A 19,644-nucleotide genomic window follows, 5' to 3' on the forward strand; every position below is an offset into this window, starting at 1 on the left:
CCTCTAGTAAAGTATTAGCATTAAGACAGTAGGGAGTTCCTGGAAAAATGTTATACTCTGCCTGCCTCAAGTATTTGTCAATGGGCTGCACGTTATAAGGAAATTTTTTTGTAATTTTTTTAATGTTTATTTTTGAGAGAGAGAGAGAGAGAGAGCAAGTGAGGGAGGGGCAGAAAGAGAGGGAGACACAGGCTCCAGGCTCTGAGCTGTTAGCACAGAGCCCAACACAGGACTCAAACTCACAATCCTTGAGATCATGACCTGGGCTGAAGTCGGAGGCTTAACAGACTGAGCCACCCAGGAGCCTCATGGAAATTTAATTCTATGTACCATTTCCTTTTGCCTTTGTTCCCCAACATCATTATGGAGGGGAGGGTGATGCTGGGGCTCCAGGAAACTGAATCTATAGGCTTCTAGAGATTAGGCTATTGATAAATTTGACTTTTTCTTTTCCTCATTTTTCTTTTCTTTTTTTTTCTATTTTTTAAATGTTTAGTTTTTTTGGGGGGGGGTGGGGACAGAGAGAGAGGGAGACACAGAATCCGAAGCAGACGTCAGGCTCTGAATATAGAGCCTGATGTGGGGCTCTAACCCACGAACCACCACAAGATCATGACCCGAGCCAAAGTCAGAGCTTGACTGACTGAGATTCCCAAGATTGCCTTTTTCTTGTAATTTACTAAGACATTTGTAAACTGATGGAGACTCCTGTCCTGCATGATTGTGATCTCCCTCAGTTAACCATTGGTTTTTCCCTTTCCTTTGTTCTTGGGCAGCTAGAAGTGCCTGAGGAATGTCACACCTATCCCATGGGAGTGGGGGTGGGGATAGTTACTAGCTTGTGTATGCCCTCAGCTTGCCTTTGGGTCCTTCATCATCAGGACCATTACTAACAGGAGAGCCCTCATGGTCCCTCACCCTTCCTACCCAGTGTCTGGATGGAGCTTTGTGTGGGTTTATGTCCAAGATGTTCTCATTACCAATAACCAGGCATTAAGATGAACTATAACTGCACCAACTGAACTCATTAAAACTGGAAAGTTTTCATTTTACCTTGATAACTTTTAATTGACATATTTACATATCAAGAAAATCTAACATTGGCATAAAACACACAATTGAGTTATTTCTACACGTAGATAATTCACATAAGTGGAGATCCTTTGAAGCAGGAGTGAGTACGGCTGGCTACAAGAGTTAGTAGCAGCTGAAGTGTCACCCCTGTGAGTCCAATGGTTCCAGGGAAGGAGTGGCCGCCTGGGACTCAGGTCAGGAAGTCACCTGGGGAGTCACACAGCCCTGGTCTAGGGACATACCCGGCCCAATGCTCTCTCCCCAAAAGGTGCCAGGGAATAACCTCCCCATCCTCCCTTGCCTGTGTTCACTCCCCTGCCCTTTTGACATCACCATTGGATGGATCCAACCTGAGGCCAGGGACAAGGCAGCCTTCGCATTTCCCAGGCACTGAGGTAGGCATCTGGGTTGCAGAACAGAATAAAATTTGAGGAGCTCACATTTAGAAGTGGACACAAAGAAGGAGGCATCAAAGAATACTGCACAGTTTCCTGTCTATAGGTCCTGGGGAGCTTAACCCAGATAATCTTCCTGAAGGCTATAAAATGTGAGCCCAGGATAACAGGCCAGACTTGTCCAGGCTAATGGGTTACCCTGGGATGAGAGGCAGTGTGGGTAGAAGGATGTGCAATGTGAGGTGGCTGGAGCCTTAAGCCTGCATGGGAAGGACCCCTAAAGGTGTTGCAGAGCCAGCTGGCCATGTGTATTGAGCATGAGGAAGTAAGGAGCTCACACAGGATGTGCTCTGGAGAATGCAGTGTTCAGATGCACACACTGAAAGGTTGCTTTGGTGACTGTGTGAGAAATGGATAAGAGGAACCAAGGCTGGTGGCATGCTGGCCAGCAAGGGGTGTGTTGCAGGCTCTAAGCAGAGAAATGTGGAAGCCTAAATTAGGGTAGTGAGGTACAGAGGGAGCAAGAAGGAGGTGGATTCAAGAAATATCCAGTGAGGAGAGAAAAATTAAGGTTTGGTGTTTGAATGAGTGTAAAAATGAGGGAGGAGGGGGCAAGAAGGACACCCAAGGATGCTGGTCATGGTGACCAGGGTGAAGGTGGACCACTATCTGGGATGGAGCAGACAGGAGGGCCCAAGTGCTGGAGGTGATGTGACCTATGGAGGAAGGGAGAGAGCTGCAGGCTGCTGTTCAAGGTTCCTGAACTCTCATGCTACTGCCTGTGACCCTGGACAAGTACACCAGCAGCAAGTATACTTTGCACCTCTGTGTTTGAACCAATGGATTGCTATTTGTTGCTGGTCCTGTTAGCACCTTCACATGCTGGGAGGAACGAGGACTGACATGCAAGACCCATTACTAACAGCCAGTGCTGGCAGGGAGACATTACGATTCCTGAGAAAGAGCAGCCAGGCAGGTTGTTAATTAGCTAAACTCTGCCATTTCCCAAGGAGCCTGCATGTGGTGCTTCCCAGTGCACAGGACATTCTCACCAAACAGCTATCTCATCATCACATTGTACTTTGGGGCAGTTTTGATTTAGAAGAGATTGGTTTGATGAGTCAGGATGCCGGGAGACTTGAACCAGAAAAGCTTTCCTCAGAGGCTCAGATGAAATGTTAAAGGATGTGTCAGTGTGCTCAGGGTCACCATAGACCAGGCAGCTTAAACAGTAGAAATAAATTTGTTTGTTTGTTTGCTTGTTTTTAGAGCAAGCAAGCATGCGCAAGCAAGGGGAGGGGCAGAGGGAGAGGGAGAGAAAATTTTAAGAAGGCACCATGTCCAGCACGAAGCCGAACATGGCGCTCAACCTTAGGACCCTGAGATCATGACCTGAGCCACCCAGGCACCCCAACAACAGAAATTTATTATCTCACATTTCTGAAGGCTGGAAACCTGAGAGCAGAGTATCAGTAGGATTGGTTTCTACTGAAGCCTTTCTCATTGGCTTGCAGAAGGCTGTCTTCTCCCTGTCTTCATGTGGTTTTAACCTCTATGCTTGTCTATCTCTGTGTCCAAATTTCTCTTTATAAGGACACCAGTCATGGGGTTAGAGCCCATCCGTATGATCTTTTTTTAACTTAATTACGTTTTTAAAGACTCTGTGTCCAAATGTGGTCACATTCTATGGTACTGGGGGTTAGGGCTTCAACAAATGAATTACAGGGCAGGGAGCGTACATCAACCCATACCAAAGAAGTGGGTATTGAGGACAACATTATGGAGTGTGTCTTCCTGGAATCAGGCCTCATAGCTGCTTGGCCTTGGGCCTGTTTTGCCTTTGGAGAGTATTTTTCCTCTCTGAAGACCAAGACAGGGCTATCGTCTTCCTTCCCCTTGTTCTTCAGCTATCCTTCTGGAGTTTGGCCTGCCTTCCTCCCTCTTCTAATGCAACGGCCGTTCACTCAGGAAAGGCCATTCATGTCTGTGCACTGCCTGTCCTTGTGGCTGTAGTCGTCACAGGCCTGTGCACCTGCTGGTAACGAGTTCTGTTCTGGCTTGGTCTGATAAGAAAGCACAGTATTGCTGGGGTACCTGGGTGGCTCAGTCGGTTGAGTGGCTGACTCTTGATATCAACTCAGGTCATGATCTCATTCATGGTTTGTGAGATTGAGCCCCTCATTGGGGTTTGAGATTCTTGAGATTCTGCTTGATATGCTCTTTCCCACCCTGTCTCTCTCCCTCCCCTGCTCACATTCCCTTTCTCTCTCTGTCCTCCTCTACTTGCATGTGCACCTGTGCTCTCTTCCAAAATAAGTAAACATTAAAAAAGTTAAGCAAAAAAAGAAAGTGCAGTGCTGCTAAAAAGTATGTCATATCAAAGAAGGCTTAATATAAAATGTTTTTTCTTGTTTTTTTTGAGTGTGTAAGCATGATGGAAACTTTGATTGAAACTGTTTTTTACTACTCTCCCTCAGAAATCGTGTCCATCTCCAGCTGTTACCAAGAGAACTGTGGCCATAGGTATCTCTCATTCCAGAGGTGGGAATGGTGTTTTATATGTACCATCTTATGTATACTGAGGTCTTGATGCATTATCCAACAGTGAGGTTTTCAGTCTTGAATCTTTTTTAAAGCAAAACCTCATTCTGTCCTGGAACTGCCAAATGGGGGCATAGACACACTGTTGTTTGAATACCCCACTGTGTTCCTTTGCATACCTTCTGCAGAAACATTGATGCTGTATCAATTAAGTAACAGGCTTGTGGAAAATGCATCCCCCTAGCATGCATTTTGGCCTTGTCTTTATGATTTAGCCTGTCTTTTTCACCAGAAAATACAATCATTTCCTTGTTGTGAAGAACATGGGTTGTGTCTCAGATTGAATGGCAGCCCTGGCCCATCATTCCAGTGACCAAGGTCTAGATGTGGCAGGAAGTATGGTTTCCCCAGAAACCTTGTATTCTTCCTCTGACCTCGTACCTCCACGTACGAACTCTATTTCATGTCAGTGGCACTGTGCTAAGAACTGGTGTGAGGGAAAACACCTTCAGGTGTGGTTGGTGAGCTTCAAGAACCACAGAGGAGTTTGGGCTATCCATGTGTGGGAGGGGGAGGCTGTCTACTGATGATGCGAGAAGGTAGCTTTTCTGAAGTCCCCTTTGGAGGCACTGCCTGGTGTAGGCTGGACCCCTACTCTAGTTTCAGAAGCCTCCAAGGCCTCCCCTTGTTCTTCAGACTCCAGGACCATATCTGTCCCACTGTGATCCTAGCATGGGGTGCTCTGGCTGCATGGATGACGAGAGGCCATCCATAGTGGATCAAGAGGATAAGTTTGAAAACCAGTGGCTTATACTTAGACTGTCTCTCTGAATCAAAACAACAGGGAAACCCATAAAATGGAATGTACCACATTTAAAATTTAATATATTAATGTTTTTAATAACTGTATGACTTTTTATAAGAAAAAAGGATATAGCAAATGTTGCTGAAACCAATACCATTCCCTTTTCTAAATTTGTCACATTTCTATACACCAATAATGAAGCAACAGAAAGAGAAATTAAGGAATCCATCCCATTTACAATTACACCAAAAACAATAAGATACTTAGGGATAAACCTAACCAAAGAGGTGAAAGACCTATACACTGAAAATTATAAAACACTTATGAAAGAAATTGGAGTGCCTGGGTGGTTCAGTTGGTTAAGTGTCTGACTCTTGATTTTAGCTCAGGATAATTTCATGGTTCTTGGGATCAAGCCCTGCTTTGGGCTCTGTGCTGACAATGTGGAGTCTTCTTGGTATTCTCTCTCCTGCTTTCTGTCCCTCCCCTGCTTGTGCTCTCACATGTTCTCTCCCTCTCCCTCTCTCTCCCCCCACCCTCTCTCTCAAAATCAATAAGTAAATAAATAAATAAACATTAAAAAAACAAATTGGGGCACCTGGGTGGCTCAGTCAGTTAAGCGTCTGACTCCTGGTTTTGGCTCAGGTCATGATCTCACGGTTTATGAGTTTGAGGCCTGCATCAGGCTCTGCACTGTCAGTGCTTGGGATTCTCTCCTTCTCTGTGCCCCTCCCCTGCTCATGCTCGCTCTCTCTCTCTCTCTCTCAAAATATATAAAACTTAAAAAAAAAATGACAATGACACAAAGAAATGGAAAGATATTCCATACTCATGGACTGGAAGAACAAATATTGTTAAAATGCCTATACTACCCAAAGCAATCTACACGTTTAATGCAATCCCTATCAAAATACCAACAACATTTTTTGCAGAGCTAGAACAATCAATCCTAACATTTTTATGGAACCACAAAAGATTCCAAATAGCCAAAGAAATCTTGAAAAAGAAAAATAAAGCTGGAGGCATCACCATTCTGGACTTCCAAGTTATATGACAAAGCTGTAGTGATCAAGACAGTATGGCTCTGGCACAAAAGCAGACACATAGATCAATGGAACAGAATAGAAAACCCAGAAATGAATCTGTAACTGTATGGTCAATTAATCTTTGACAAAGCTGGAAATAATATCCAATGGAATACAGTGAAGACAGTGGAATGGAATCCAATGAAGACAGTGTCTTCATCTAATGGTGTTGGGAAAACTAAACAGCAAAATGCAGAAGAATGAAACTGGACCACTTTCTTACACCATACACAAAAAGTAAATTCAAAATGGATGCAAGACCTAAATGTGAGACAGGAAGACATTAAAATCCTAGTGGAGAATACAGGCACTAACCTCCTTGACATCAACTGTAGAAACTTCTTACTAGATATGTCTTCTGAGGCAAGGGGAAGAAAACAAAAATAAACTATTGGGACCTCATCAAGATAAAAATCTTCTGCACAGCAAAAGAAACAGTCAACAAAACTAAAAGGCAGCCTATGGAATGGGAGAAGATATTTGAAAATGACATATCTGATAAAGGGTTAGTGTCCAAAGTACATAAGAACTTATAAAACTCAACACCCAAAAAACAAATAATCCAATTAAAAAATGGGTAGAAGACATTAAGAAACCATTTTCTAAAGAAGACGTACAGGTGGCCAACAGACACATGAAAAGATGCTCAACATCACTGATTATCAGAGAAATACGAATTAAAACTACAATGGGATATCACCTCAACACCTGTCAGAATGGCTACAATCAGCAGCATAAGAAACAACGAGTGTTGGTGAGGATGTGGGGAAAGGGGAACATTCCTGCACTAGTGGTGGGAATGCAAACTGGTGCAGCCAATGTGAAAAACAGTATGGAGGTTCCTCAAAAAGTTAAAAACAGAAATATCCTACAATTCAGCAATTGTACTACTAAGTATTTACCCAAAGAATACAAAAATACTAATCCAAAGAGATGTATGCACCCCAGTGTTTATAGCAGCATTATCTTACAATAGCCACACTACGGGAACAGCCCACATGTCTGTCAATTGATTAATGGATAAAGAATAGAGTATATATATAATGAAATATTACTCATCCATAAAAAAAGAATGAAATATTGCCATTTGCAGTGACATGGATGGAGCTAGAGAGTATTATCATAAACAAAATGTGTCAGAGAAAGACAAGTAACTTATGATTTGACTCGTGTAGAATTTAAGAAACAAAACAAATGAACATGGAGGGAAAACAGAAAGAGAGGCAAACTAAGAAACGGACTCATAACTGTAGGAACAAACTGATGGTCACCAGAGGGCAGGAGGCTGGGGAGATGGGCCAAACAGGTGATGGGGATTAAGGGATGCACTTGTGATGAGCATTGGTATTGTACGGAATTTTTGAATCACTATATTGTACACCTGAAAATAAGATTATACTCTTTGTTAACTGTAATTTAAATAAAAACTCAAAGAAAAAGAAGGATTTGTGTACTTGTGACAACACAAGATACTGATGAGGAGCAGTGTTCTCTATGATGAGCAGGAAGTGGGCAGACCACCTGGCAGCCTTCCCTGGCCAACTTCTAACTAGGCCTCACTGCTCCCAGGTCTGCCCTCTCTAGCTGTGGTCTATCCTTGTGATGAAAATAGGCCTGCAGTGCTGACACCAATTCTGACCTGTGGGGTTTTCCTACACATCAAGCAATCCTGTGACACCACCTGGAGATAGTGTCAGGTCCCACAGGTTAAGGGCTCAGGCCCACAAGACTTCCTCACTTCAGATGCCAGTTACAAGTCCAGGTTGTTACTTGTCCTTCTGACTGATGTGCTATAAAGCAGAGGTTCCCACAATCCCCTTTTCAGGTTTAGTTAATTTGCTAGAGCATGTCACAGAACTCAGAAAACAATTTCCTTACTGTTTACCAGTTCATTATAAAACAATATCATAAAGGATACAAATGAACAGCCAGATGGAGGAGATGCATAGAGCAAGGTATGTGCAAAGGGGTGCAGAGCTTCCATGCCCTGTCCGAGCACCCTGCTCTTCCAGCACCTCCATGTGTTCGCCACCCCAGAAGCTCTCCAAACCCCAACTATTGGGATGTTCCAGAGGCTTCATCACATAGGCATCATCAGTGATTAACTTAATTTCTAGCCCCTGTCCACTCTAGAGAATGGGCGGTAAGGTTGAAAACTCTAAGCTTCTAATCATGGCCTGGTCTTTCTGGTGACTAAACCCCATCCAGGAGTCCACCCAGACTGGCTTCATTAGAACAAAAGACACTGGTATCACCCAGAAAGTTAAAAGGGATTTAGTATCCTATGCCAGGAAAAACTGGAGTCAGAGACCAAATATAAGAACAAAAGATACTGCTAATGCTCATACCACTTAGGAAATTACAAGAGTTTTAGGTGCCCTATGCTGGGAACTGGAGTCAAGACTAAGTACTAGAAGAAAAGATCCTCCCAGCACCCCTATTTTCCAGGATTTTAGGAGTCCTGCCCAGTTACTAGTGAGCACCAGCTCCCTCTCAGCTCTTGCAGAGATCCACTGAGACAAGCCACCCACTCTTGGAGTTCCCCGTGCCCCTTCCCAGACCAGCGTCTAGGCCTTCCTTCCCTAAGGTAGTGCTTCTTGGGACATGAGGTGCTTGGAAGCATCCATGTGATGCATGCTACCTTTTCCTCAACAGTATACATGACAATGGGAAAAAGGCTGGGCTGTATAAAGAAAACTTGCTGTTGCGAGGATGCACCATCAGAAACACGGAAGCTGTTGTTGGCATGGTCATCTATGCAGGTAGGCGTGGCTGTGGCACAGGTAGTCTGTGACAGTGCTGGCTTGCCGCCTCTGCTGTACGTTCTTGAATGTTGTTCCTTGTTCTTTCTTTTTTTTCCTGATTATAAAAGCAGCATGTATCCATTGTAAAAACTTAGAAAACCAGAAAAACAGAAGCAAAATTTCTAATAGTATCTTAACCAAAGTGTTCTCTCAGCATTTTAGCTTATTTATTTCCATTGTTTCTCCATGGTGGTTACATATTTAAGATGAATTTTATACCCTGCTTTTTCGACTGAGCCTAGCCTGTAAGTATGATTGGATGGCAGCACTGTACTTCAGTTCACCAGTCAGGGAGCTCCACACTTCACTGTTGGGCATTGATTTACCATGCCCCTTATGCTCCCCTGCAGGACATGAAACCAAGGCTCTGCTGAACAACAGCGGGCCCCGCTACAAGCGCAGCCAACTTGAGAGGCAGATGAACTGCGACGTGCTCTGGTGTGTCCTCCTCCTCGTTTGTATGTCTCTGTTTTCTGCGGTTGGTAAGTCTCCTTCATGGGTCATGAATAAGAGGGCACTGCTGGACAGCCTCCAGGTGAGCCTGGTGGGCTACTGACGACTCATTCTGATCCAGAACTCTAAAGTTAAAACACACATTTGTCATCCACTTAGACTGAAGGGCCATTTGTATCAACATGGGGCATGTTAGAGATGCCTAGATGAAAGATCTTGATAAAATGATACTATTTTTCAAACTTGCAGCTTCTTGGATGGAAGAATGGTTTAATCACACCAGTAGTAATGATTCTGGTAGAAGAAGCATTAGTAACCTGGTGATAAACTGAGAATAATATATCAGGAGATACACAAATGCTACTAATGAGAACTCCATGAGAAGAGGGAAAAAAAAGTATTTGGGTGCTAAGAAGGGGTTAGCAGTTAGATTGCACACAGGCTGTGGTACTCTCCAGCCTTCGATGGCCTTCAGACCTGGCATGCTGCCTTTACCTCTGGGTAAATGGTCTTCACCACATCCCCTGACCCCGTCATGAAGCAGACAGGTGTGACGTGGTCGTGGAGCTCAGTGGTAAAAAACACAGGTGTATGGGACATGAAAAGGATTTCTGTTATCAGATAGGTGTGTGACCCACTTAATGAAATATGTGCATTGCCATTGGCTTCTGGGAGTCTATGACATCTGCATTTTGAATCTGTAGCAAAGGTTAGTAATGGGAAGTATCCAGGGCCAAATGGCAAGACTGATGTTTTCTGAGGCACATGTTGGGAAAATCTTCTTGGGGATTTCCCATTGATAGCTGCCAGCGCATTTCTGCCTTATGACCATTTGCTTTTCAGTACCAGCAATGGGAAATGCCTGATATGAGGAAGAGTCTAAGAACCAGTGCTTCCCAGCAGTCTGCTTGTTGGTGCCACCAGTACTGGTCATGTGTTTTTGCTGTCTTACATGGCAAGGCAGACTAAGGAGGCCAAATGTGCCTGTGTCAAGTCTTGAAGTTTTGCTTTCATTTGCAGTAGCAGTGTCTTATTTTAACATTTAGATGTATGATGTTTCTTTTTGAACGTTGCTATAGGACATGGACTGTGGGTATGGCGGTATCAAGAGAAGAAATCATTATTTGATGTCCCTGAGTCTGATGGCAGCTCTTTATCCCCAGTCACAGCTGCAGTTTACTCATTTTTGACAATGATAATAGTTCTGCAGGTAACAGTACTAAGTACCATATGATAATTGCTTTATTTATCTGGTAAGAATTTAAAGTCATCTTATTCTGCTGATAATTTCCTTACAAATTTTGCATCTGGGAGGACCACAAATATACCTGCCTAATGTATTACATCTTACTTACTTTTCCACCTAATTTTTCTATGGGGTCTTTTTGGGTGCTTTTCAAGTTAACTTTCTCCTTTGCTATTCCTAAAATTCTTAAGCTTTGGGGGTTGGTTTTTTGATCATTGCGTTTGTTTTATTTTTCCATTCAATTACTTCTTAAAAACTCAAAATTATTATTTTGGAATAATTTTAAGAGTTATAGACAAGTTACAAACAAGAGTACAGAGAGTTTCCATATGTCCCTTACCCAGAGTCCCCTAATGTGAACATATTATATTACCATGGTGCATTGTCTAAAACAAGAAACTAACTTTGGTACTTTGCCATGAACTAAATCTTAGACATCATATTCTACTAGTCTTTGTACTAATGTGCTTTTATCTGTTCCAGGATTCAATTCAGGATATCACATTGCATTTTGCAGCATTGGTTTTTATTATCATTATTACTGTTACCATTAGTATTATTAGTTCACATGCCTCGTGAGCAGCTCCTCGTCACTAATTAAGAGTCTATGCCCAAAAGGCCTGTTTAAGGGTGGGGAAGGGACAGTGAGTATCATCCTAGGAACGCAAAGTGAACAGAGGTCATTTGCTTAGCCTTTGCCTACGAGAGGAGCTCTGCTGTCTTTTATCACATGTGCTTCATAGAATGGAAACAGACTTATTTAACTTCCCAAATTAGTCTTTTAGTCTGGTTAGTTCAATACTGTTACTCAAAAAAAAATGTTTTTTAAACATTGATTTCATGAAGATTATTCTTAAATTGTCAAAGTGTTAACTGTGAATATTCTCCTCAAAACCTTCTTCCCTTTGCTCTATATCGTACAAGATCACAGAAATTGTCCCTCAACACAACCAGCCTCTGGAAAGACTGTCTCTTCTGAACTGTGGGGTTGTGTCCATGGGATGGGCAGCTCCTTGTTGCCAGGAGCCCTGGGAGAGCCTGGGGGCCAATTGCCACTGTGGTGCAAGGTGACTTTGCTTATGAGGACTCTGACTGTGCCTTGTGTTTTTTTTCTCTCTTTCTCTTCTTTCCTTTCATAGCTTCTGTCAAGCACAACTTAGTAATATGAAAATGCTTTCTTCTATCCAAGCCATGGTTACCATTCTTCCAGACATGATAGTGGATTTCTGCTCTGCAGTGACACCATAGGCTGTCCTAGTTTAAACTCTTTGCCACTCCTAATACTTTTTCATTACTGACTCTAAACCAACCTGGTTAAGCCCTTAAAGGTACAGTATAGTCCCTACTTACTTGTGGTTGTAGTCATTTGTCATTTGAATAGATTGGACTAGTTCTCATCTCCTTGTTCCTCACAGTTGTTCCTGTACGCCTTATGTCTTCTAGGTTTTGATCCCAATTTCCTTATATGTTTCCATTGAAATTGTTAAAGTATGCCAAGTCTACTTCATTAATCAGGATATAGAGTTGTACGATGAAGAAACGGACTCACAGCTGCAGTGTCGAGCTCTCAACATCACCGAAGACTTAGGGCAGATACAGTATATCTTCTCAGATAAAACTGGCACTTTAACTGAGAATAAGATGGTTTTCCGAAGATGCACTGTGTCTGGCGTAGAATATTCCCATGATGCAAATGGTGAGTCTCGAGGTAGGAACTCCTAGTCTGGGCTGGACAGGGAGCTGCTGTAGAAAAGCTGCATGCACATGTGCCTGTGTGCACATACATGCACACATGAACATGCACGCGCGTGCGCACACACACACACACACACACACACAATAAGCTTTAGGGATTGCTGATTTTTGAGAGACTAAAACATAGGCTGTTAGAGCAACCAGGAGACTGAAGCTTAGCAGCATTTATAGAAGCAAATAATGAATTCCATTTACTGACAGTGCCCTACTCACTGCAGTATCTTAGTGTGGTGGGCATCTGCTTAAACACTCATTTTTTGTCAGACAAGAGAACCAAGAAGGGCAATCTTGAGGAACTCACTTGTGAGGTATGTGGTCTCTTTGCCATGCCAAGAATGAAGAGATGTTTTTGTTGTCACCCATCAATCTTCTTGTTATTAACTAAAAATTCTCAGAAGGGCATTGGGCAATTCATGCTGTACTCTTCCCCTTAGAAAATGATGTTCATGGAAGCTGAAGAGAAATGTTACTCCTGTTTGAAGTTTACAGGATGTTACTCTTCCCACTTCTCCTTTCCTTATGCTTTGCTGCCTCTGTCCTCCCTGATCCCATAGAGAAGCTATCCACTTCATAAGTGGAGGGTGTGACTAGAACCAGCTACCCACCCGAGTCGGGAAGAGGCACCACAATAAGGGTCCCTGTGCCACAGTAGTGTTTGTGGAGCTATGGCGCCTCTGAGAGGCACCATCAACTCTGCAACCAGGACTCCCTTTCCTTCCTATAACAGCATCTGAGAACATGAAAGAAGTCTTGCCACAGGAACAGAAGCAAATATAGTATAGGAGTCAGCACGTGGTCATCATTAGGAAACTTATTTATTGAGGGGATATGGTAGGAAAGATCTCAAGGAAGCATGGGATTTTGTGAGTTTCATAAAACAATTATGATACCCACTAAGGCCCTTTATGTAAAATTAATCATATTAAACAGAAGACATAGGAACTTATACACTATGTTTAACTTTATTTACCACCCAAAGTAAATGGTCAGTGACTGTGCCCACCTGTCCCTTTTCACTCTACCCTTCTGTAACTCCTCAGCCTAGTGCAGAAGAGCTCATTTGCCTGAAGGCAGAGTTCAGCCTAGTTGTAAAGGAACCAGAGACCCGGGTCTGAAGTCAGGTCAGAAGCAGCCTTTGAAAGCTGGACCTGAGGCTCTATGGGCAGAATCCCAACTAAGATTACAGAAAAATTTTGATAGTTGTTAGATGTTTGTTATAAAACTAAAGGTTGTATTGCCTCTGGAAGATACAGGAAAACATTTCTGGTGAAGACTAATAAAACAACCAGGCCTCTCCGCTGCATGTTTGAAAGAAATGCTATGATCAGTCATTGACATGCTTCTGGGGCCAAGAGCATCTTCAGCTGTTACTTTATGTGGTCTGACCTCACAGATCTCATTAGTAAAATGAATTCAGATGACTTTGGCTTTGTATGATGAGCCCAGTTCACATATATCTGAACCAGCCATGGAGACTCTTGGTATGGCCCTCTGACCTTCTGTCCTGGTGACACAGTGTGCCTAGAATAAAGCATCACCTGCTCCTTGCCTTTATCTTCCCCAGGAACACTGAAGGCATTGCTCAGGCCACTGTTGGTCAGAAATTGCTGCATCACTGTAGACCAGTCATATCAACAGTGGTCTGAAGGATGGCTACATTTAGGCTAACATCTGACTACTACTGCAGGAGACTGGGATAGGCAGGTATATCCTTTGAGAGGCTGACACCAAGTTCCTAATGCACAAGCCTAGAAGCTTGACAGCACTGTGTCCAGGCTTTGTTCTTCCTTGATGTTCATTCACCACCAAACTGTGACTTATATCAGCAGGAGCAGGTGGGATGTGCAGGAGGAGATTTGCTTCTGGGGTGAGGAGCTCCCTCAGTGGGATCCTGGTGTTGGCAATTACTGAGTTTTGTGACCATAATTGACTTACCTTTCCTTATCTCTGTTTTTCTCATCCCTAAAGAAAAGTCTTAACTAAAGAAAGATGTTAAATGTAAGGCCACAGGCATTGGAGGGCTCCTCTTTGTCCCTTATGCAGGCCACATTGTGTTAAGATATTTTGTGCTCACACCCAGCACTGGACTTGCCCTCGAAGTTCTTAGCAATTGCTTGTTTTGAATGAGTAATCTTCATGAATAGCCTCCTTGCTCATCTATGATGAGATAAGCTGAACTAAAACTGGGCAAATCCAGAAAAATGTGTTCAGAGCCGTTCATTAGCAAGAAACAGAGCAGATGTACTTCATGTGATTCACCGAGTGGCTGGCCACATGGCCACAAGGATTTTTGCTGGGCAATGCCCCACTAAGCATTCAAGTGTAACAGTGCAGTCAAGATCATCTAAAATGGATCTTTGACGGTGGGTCTATACCCTGGTGACATTTGTCCACTCTATGCAATCCCACAAGGACTGTTAGCCTCCCTATTGGGTAGAGCTTCATCCTTACAAGGTGAATGCAGATAATACCCACCCCCTACCTGACCCTGGACAAGGAGAGCCCGTGGGAAAGCACCATCAATACAGACTGAAAACTATTATTTTTGTGTGATTGCAGGGCAGATGTTCAACTTGTGATCTGTCCTAACAGCCCTAGTGAGTCAGGTGGCCCCATGACCCTGGGATAAGGGCAAAGCCTGGAGCCTGGCTACACTGTGGGAAAGGACTTTATTGCCCTGCCTTCATCCCCACTGTCTGCTGCCCAAACCACATTCATCACACCTAGGGTCCACCTGAATAGAGGGGCTGTATGTGAATCTGTCCCTGTCCACACCTTACTTGTTTGTGGAGCTCGATGGCCACTGTGCCAAAATGCACAGGATCTTTGCTTTGGCATCACATTGACCTGGTTGTCCTCTCCACCCTCCTGAATCCTGTGTACTTAGCAAGGTCCTTAAGTTTTCTGAGACTCAGTCTTCTCATCTGTGCAGCGGGGTGGAGAATATCAACCTCATGAGGTTGACTGTAGGTGTACATAAAGCCTCCATCTCTCAGTGGAAACTTTTATTAAATGTGGCCTTGCCTTTGGGAAAGTGAGGGTGGTAAGTGCTCTGAATCAGTTTCATTTTCCTAGCCTCCCCATGATGTGTCACCCTGTGTGCCTTTCCCTACAGCCCAGCGTCTGGCCAGGTACCAGGAGGCAGACTCAGAGGAGGAAGAGGCAGTGCCCAGAGGGGGCTCGCTGCCCCAGCGCAGCAGCATTGGGAGCCATCAGAGCATTCGCATCATGCACAGGAGCCAGAGCACCAAGTCACATCGGCGCACAGGCAGCCGGGCCGAGGCCAAGCGGGCCAGCATGCTGTCCAAGCACACAGCTTTCAGCAGCCCTATGGTGAGTCCCACTCAGAGGACAGCAGCTACCCATGCTGGGACAACACCACCTTTCCTTGCCCTGTCATTTCCCTCCATTCATCAGAAGTATCTGTATGTAATAATACAAATGAGCTGTTGCTGGGGGGTTAGCTCTGTTCAGTTAACAGAACTTGTGTGGCCAACACTTTCTTCACCCTACATTGCTGGATCTTTTCTAAAACACTGACACGGCCCCTTTGTCATGGCCTCTAAGGCCGGGGAATTGTTGGTGAACTACTCAGATCAGTGATGGAGAGGAAGTCTGTCCTACCAAATGAAATGAATAAAACATCAGAGCAAGATGACAACTGTGAAAAAGAAAAGACAGATGGAAAAAAAAAAAGTTTTAAGTAGATGAGCCCAAATCCAATAAACTTCTTTCTCCATTGCCTTGCCCCAACATTTATGGACCATTCTCATCAGGCAGAAAAATTTCCAGAAGTGAATGAGTGATAGCCTTTAAAAGATCCTTTCACTTCTAAAATGTTTTAAGAACAGAGAGGAAGAATCCATTTTGATCACTCTGTGTTGGCCTCATTCTTCTGTGCCCTTTGAAACCTATATAGGCTGCCATTTAAATTGTGGTTGCTGATTTGGTGGTTTTATACAGGGCACTTGGGAGTCGGGCTCTACCACCTGGCAGGAGGAGCACTGTGTTGAAAACAAGCTTTTCTGACATCGATGTAACAATATGGGTCCAAGGGTATTTGAAATATTCAAACTTTCTGACCTAGGAATTTAGTGATTCAGTCAAAAATTTCTGTGCATAGAAGTTTATCAATGAAAAAAATAGTATTCAGTGATAAAAGAGTGGCCAAATGAATTATAGTATATCTAATTTCTAAGTTGTTAAAAGTTGTATTTTCAAATGATTCTTAAAAGCCTGGAAAAGATCAGACTGCAGTTAGCCCTTGACCAACACAGGTTTGAACTGTGCTGGTCCACTTACATGCAAAATTAAAAAAAAAAGAAATATAGTGCAGTATTGTAATTGTATTTTCCTTATGATTTTCATATTTTATTTTTGCTAACTTACTTTATTGTAAGAATACGGTATATAATACATATAAAATTCAAAATATGGTGTTAGTCCATTGTTCATGTTATCAGTATGGCTTTTGGTCAGTAGTAGGCTAATTTTGGGAGTGTCAAAAGTTATACATGGACTTTTCGATTGCATGGGGGGTCAGCGCCCCAACCCCCTGCATTGTTCAGGGGTCAACTGTGTATAACGTTTTGGGGAACGTGAAACTGCCAATTTATGTATATTTTTTCTTTATTGAGGTATAATTGACATATAATGTGTAAATTTAAGGTGGGAAATGCAAATCAAAACCATAATAAGATATCATTTCACACCTGTTAGAATGGTTATCATCAAAAAGACCAGAGATAAGAAGTGTCAGCAAGGATATAGGGAAAAGGGAACCCTCATTCATGCACTATTGGTGAGAATGTAAACTGGTGCAGCCACTAGGGAAAACAGTATGGAGTTTCCTTAAAAGCTTATAAATAGAATTACTGTATGATACAGCAATCCCACTTCTGGGTTTATATCAAAAGAAAATGTATAAAATATTTTATTATATATATAACATAAGTGTCTAGAAAAAAGATTGGAAGGAAACAGAAGCACATGTTTCAAAAAGTGTGTATGTGAGCTGGTGCGATACAGATTTGTTCCATTTTCCCTTCTCTGTCTTTTTCAAATTTTTCTGAGTCAGATATGCTATAATAATCTATATTCTTAGCTGTATTATTTTTTAATGACAACATATATATGTTCTATATAAGAATATATACATTTCATTTCACATATAATGGATATTACATTCTTACACAATTTAAAATTATGTGTAAGTCATCACTATAAAATGGCATATGTAGATGAGTCAGATGAAGGGGCCTTTACAACTTAGAATAAAATCAAGGTGCCTTAAATAGTCAAGCACCAGGATGCTTGGCAGGTCACTGGGTCATACTCACCCCTAAGCCTCCATTTTCTTGCAGGAGAAAGACATTACACCTGACCCAAAGCTGTTTGAGAAGGTGAGTGAATGTGACAGGTGTTTGGCCATCGCAAGGCACCAGGAATACCCACTGGCCCACCTCTCACCAGAGCTCTCTGATGTGTTTGACTTTTTCATCGCACTCACCATCTGCAACACAGTAGTAGTCACATCCCCGGATCAACCACGACAAAAGGCAAGTTCTGGAGTCTCCCTGTGAAGCTGATACCTTTGACCTTCAGCATGGCCCCACTGTTGTCAGTCTACCCTTTCCAACAGGACTATTTACACTACCTCTCTCAGGTTTAAGGGGATATATCAGGGGGCTTTATATGGGACAAGCCAGCTCACTGGTTCTGTGGTACCATTCCTAGGCTACCAGAGGCAGGTGAGGGGTTTGGGGCCAAGTAAGAGAGGACAACTTCCTCCCATGATGGGTGGGGCACATAACAGCCTGGCCTGGAGTGAGGCTGCCCTACACTACCTACACAGAATTTCAGGGTTCCAGATTCTCAGAGAAGAGTGCACAAGACAGGCTTGGGGCCCAGACAAATCACCTGGACTTGAATCCTGACTTTATCACTCAGCTGAGTGGCTTTGGATAAGCCTTCCCCTCCTGTGCCTTATGTGACATGAGGCCAGTGGTGAGGGTTAGGGAAAGGGCTCAGAGTAGGGCTTGGCACACAATAAGTGTATTTGATGTTAACAAAGGCTTTTAACATCATCTTTCAAGGAGAAGTGGTCAAGAATCGATGGGAAGTTACTTAAGATGGTGGAAACATAGCAGTAATCTAAGTTGGTTTTTGTTTGGGTTAATAATAAGATTCTTAAAGTTTCATGTGCAAAAAGATCCTCTCTAACCCAGGTGCTTCTGAGAAAGTCCTCCAGGTGGGCTGGATGTATGCTTGTATAGGGTGCACCTAAGGATGGATGTGCATAATGCAGCAAGGCAACTTTAAATGGGTAAAAATAAAAGTGTTCTAGGGCTAGATGCATGCCATAGACCTGCCTCTCAATCCCCTACCCTCCCAGACCCCTTTCCCTCCTCCTGGGTTAGCCCTTTTACCAGGTTCCACTGATGGCGCCATTGGTGTGTGATGTGGCCTGAACAAGAGGTCTCTGCTCTCTCTTGGCAGCATCCTATCTGGCAGTAATGCAGCACCCCCTGTGCCCATGCTTCTGCGACACTGGCCTGCAAAAGCCCCAGTGGGCCTGGTAGATCCAGAGCGGACAAGATCCCACCACTCAGAGACCACAGGGTTGCACCATCTGCCTTAGTCAGGAGGTGTTTTCTGCTGCAGCTCACCTCTTAGCTGCCTCAGCATCCCTCATCTGGCCTTTGGGTTCTTCCACCACCTAGTATTCAGCCCCTCTGGCATGCATCCCTGCATTCTAGTAGAACCTGTCTGACAAACTCAGGCATTGTTGCAACTACTGAATCACTGAGAAAGACCCCAGCATAACCTGAGGCATGTGATGATGGTGACATAAGCAGTGCATTCCGTATTGGGAGGAGAATATTTAATCACCCACCCTCAGACTGCAAATGAACGGGTCTCTGGATGTGTTCCTCTTCTCACATATTAATGAGTACTAAATCTTCAGGGTATTTGGAGCCGGCTGGAACTCCAGTGTGGCTGTTTGAATCTCCCCCTTGGATATGTAGCACATTTAAAGTTATTATAGGAACAAAGAAGAAGCACCTTTATCAAAGTTGGTCCTACGGGCCCTGCTTGACCACACACCTGACTTTTCTTGAGCCTATTGTATAATATACAACTTTGGACACACAGGCAAAATTATGAAAATTTAAGGCTAACTATAACTCCGTGTTTTGATTGTTATAACATTTGCTCTAAATCCATTTTCTAGCAGAAAGTTAAAATAGGTATATTATGCCAGCATTAGTGAACAATACTCCTTTAAATAAAATATTGCTGTTGCTCCATCATTGAGCTTTTTGGAACTCTAGCAAATGTGTATAACTGTTATTTTGTTGTTTTCATTTCTTGTTAGAAGCTATATAATTTATTGTGACTTAAAAAAAGTGAGCTAAATGATTTCAATCCTGAATTTGTCCATGCATTTTGCTGTTTAGAAAAGTTCTTTTGGGTTTGGGAATGT

The 19,644-nt window shown here is 43.2% G+C and overlaps 1 protein-coding gene across 1 annotated transcript in view; it reads left to right on the forward strand.

Moving 5' to 3' along the window:
• ATP10A (ATPase phospholipid transporting 10A (putative)) overlaps nt 1–19,644 on the forward strand; it is a 190,628-nt gene that overhangs the window by 143,109 nt on the left and 27,875 nt on the right. The window contains 6 exon segments of the mRNA XM_047086853.1: nt 8,556–8,662; nt 9,055–9,186; nt 10,237–10,367; nt 11,847–12,099; nt 15,274–15,491; nt 17,522–17,716. Coding sequence (XP_046942809.1) covers nt 8,556–8,662; nt 9,055–9,186; nt 10,237–10,367; nt 11,847–12,099; nt 15,274–15,491; nt 17,522–17,716 — 1,036 coding nt within the window.

The sequence above is a fragment of the Lynx rufus genome, unplaced genomic scaffold (assembly GCF_022079265.1).
Source record: "Lynx rufus isolate CCGP_SWC_20201006 ecotype Redwood Valley unplaced genomic scaffold, mLynRuf1.p SCAF_21, whole genome shotgun sequence".
In the NCBI taxonomy this organism is placed as follows: Eukaryota; Metazoa; Chordata; class Mammalia; order Carnivora; family Felidae; genus Lynx; species Lynx rufus.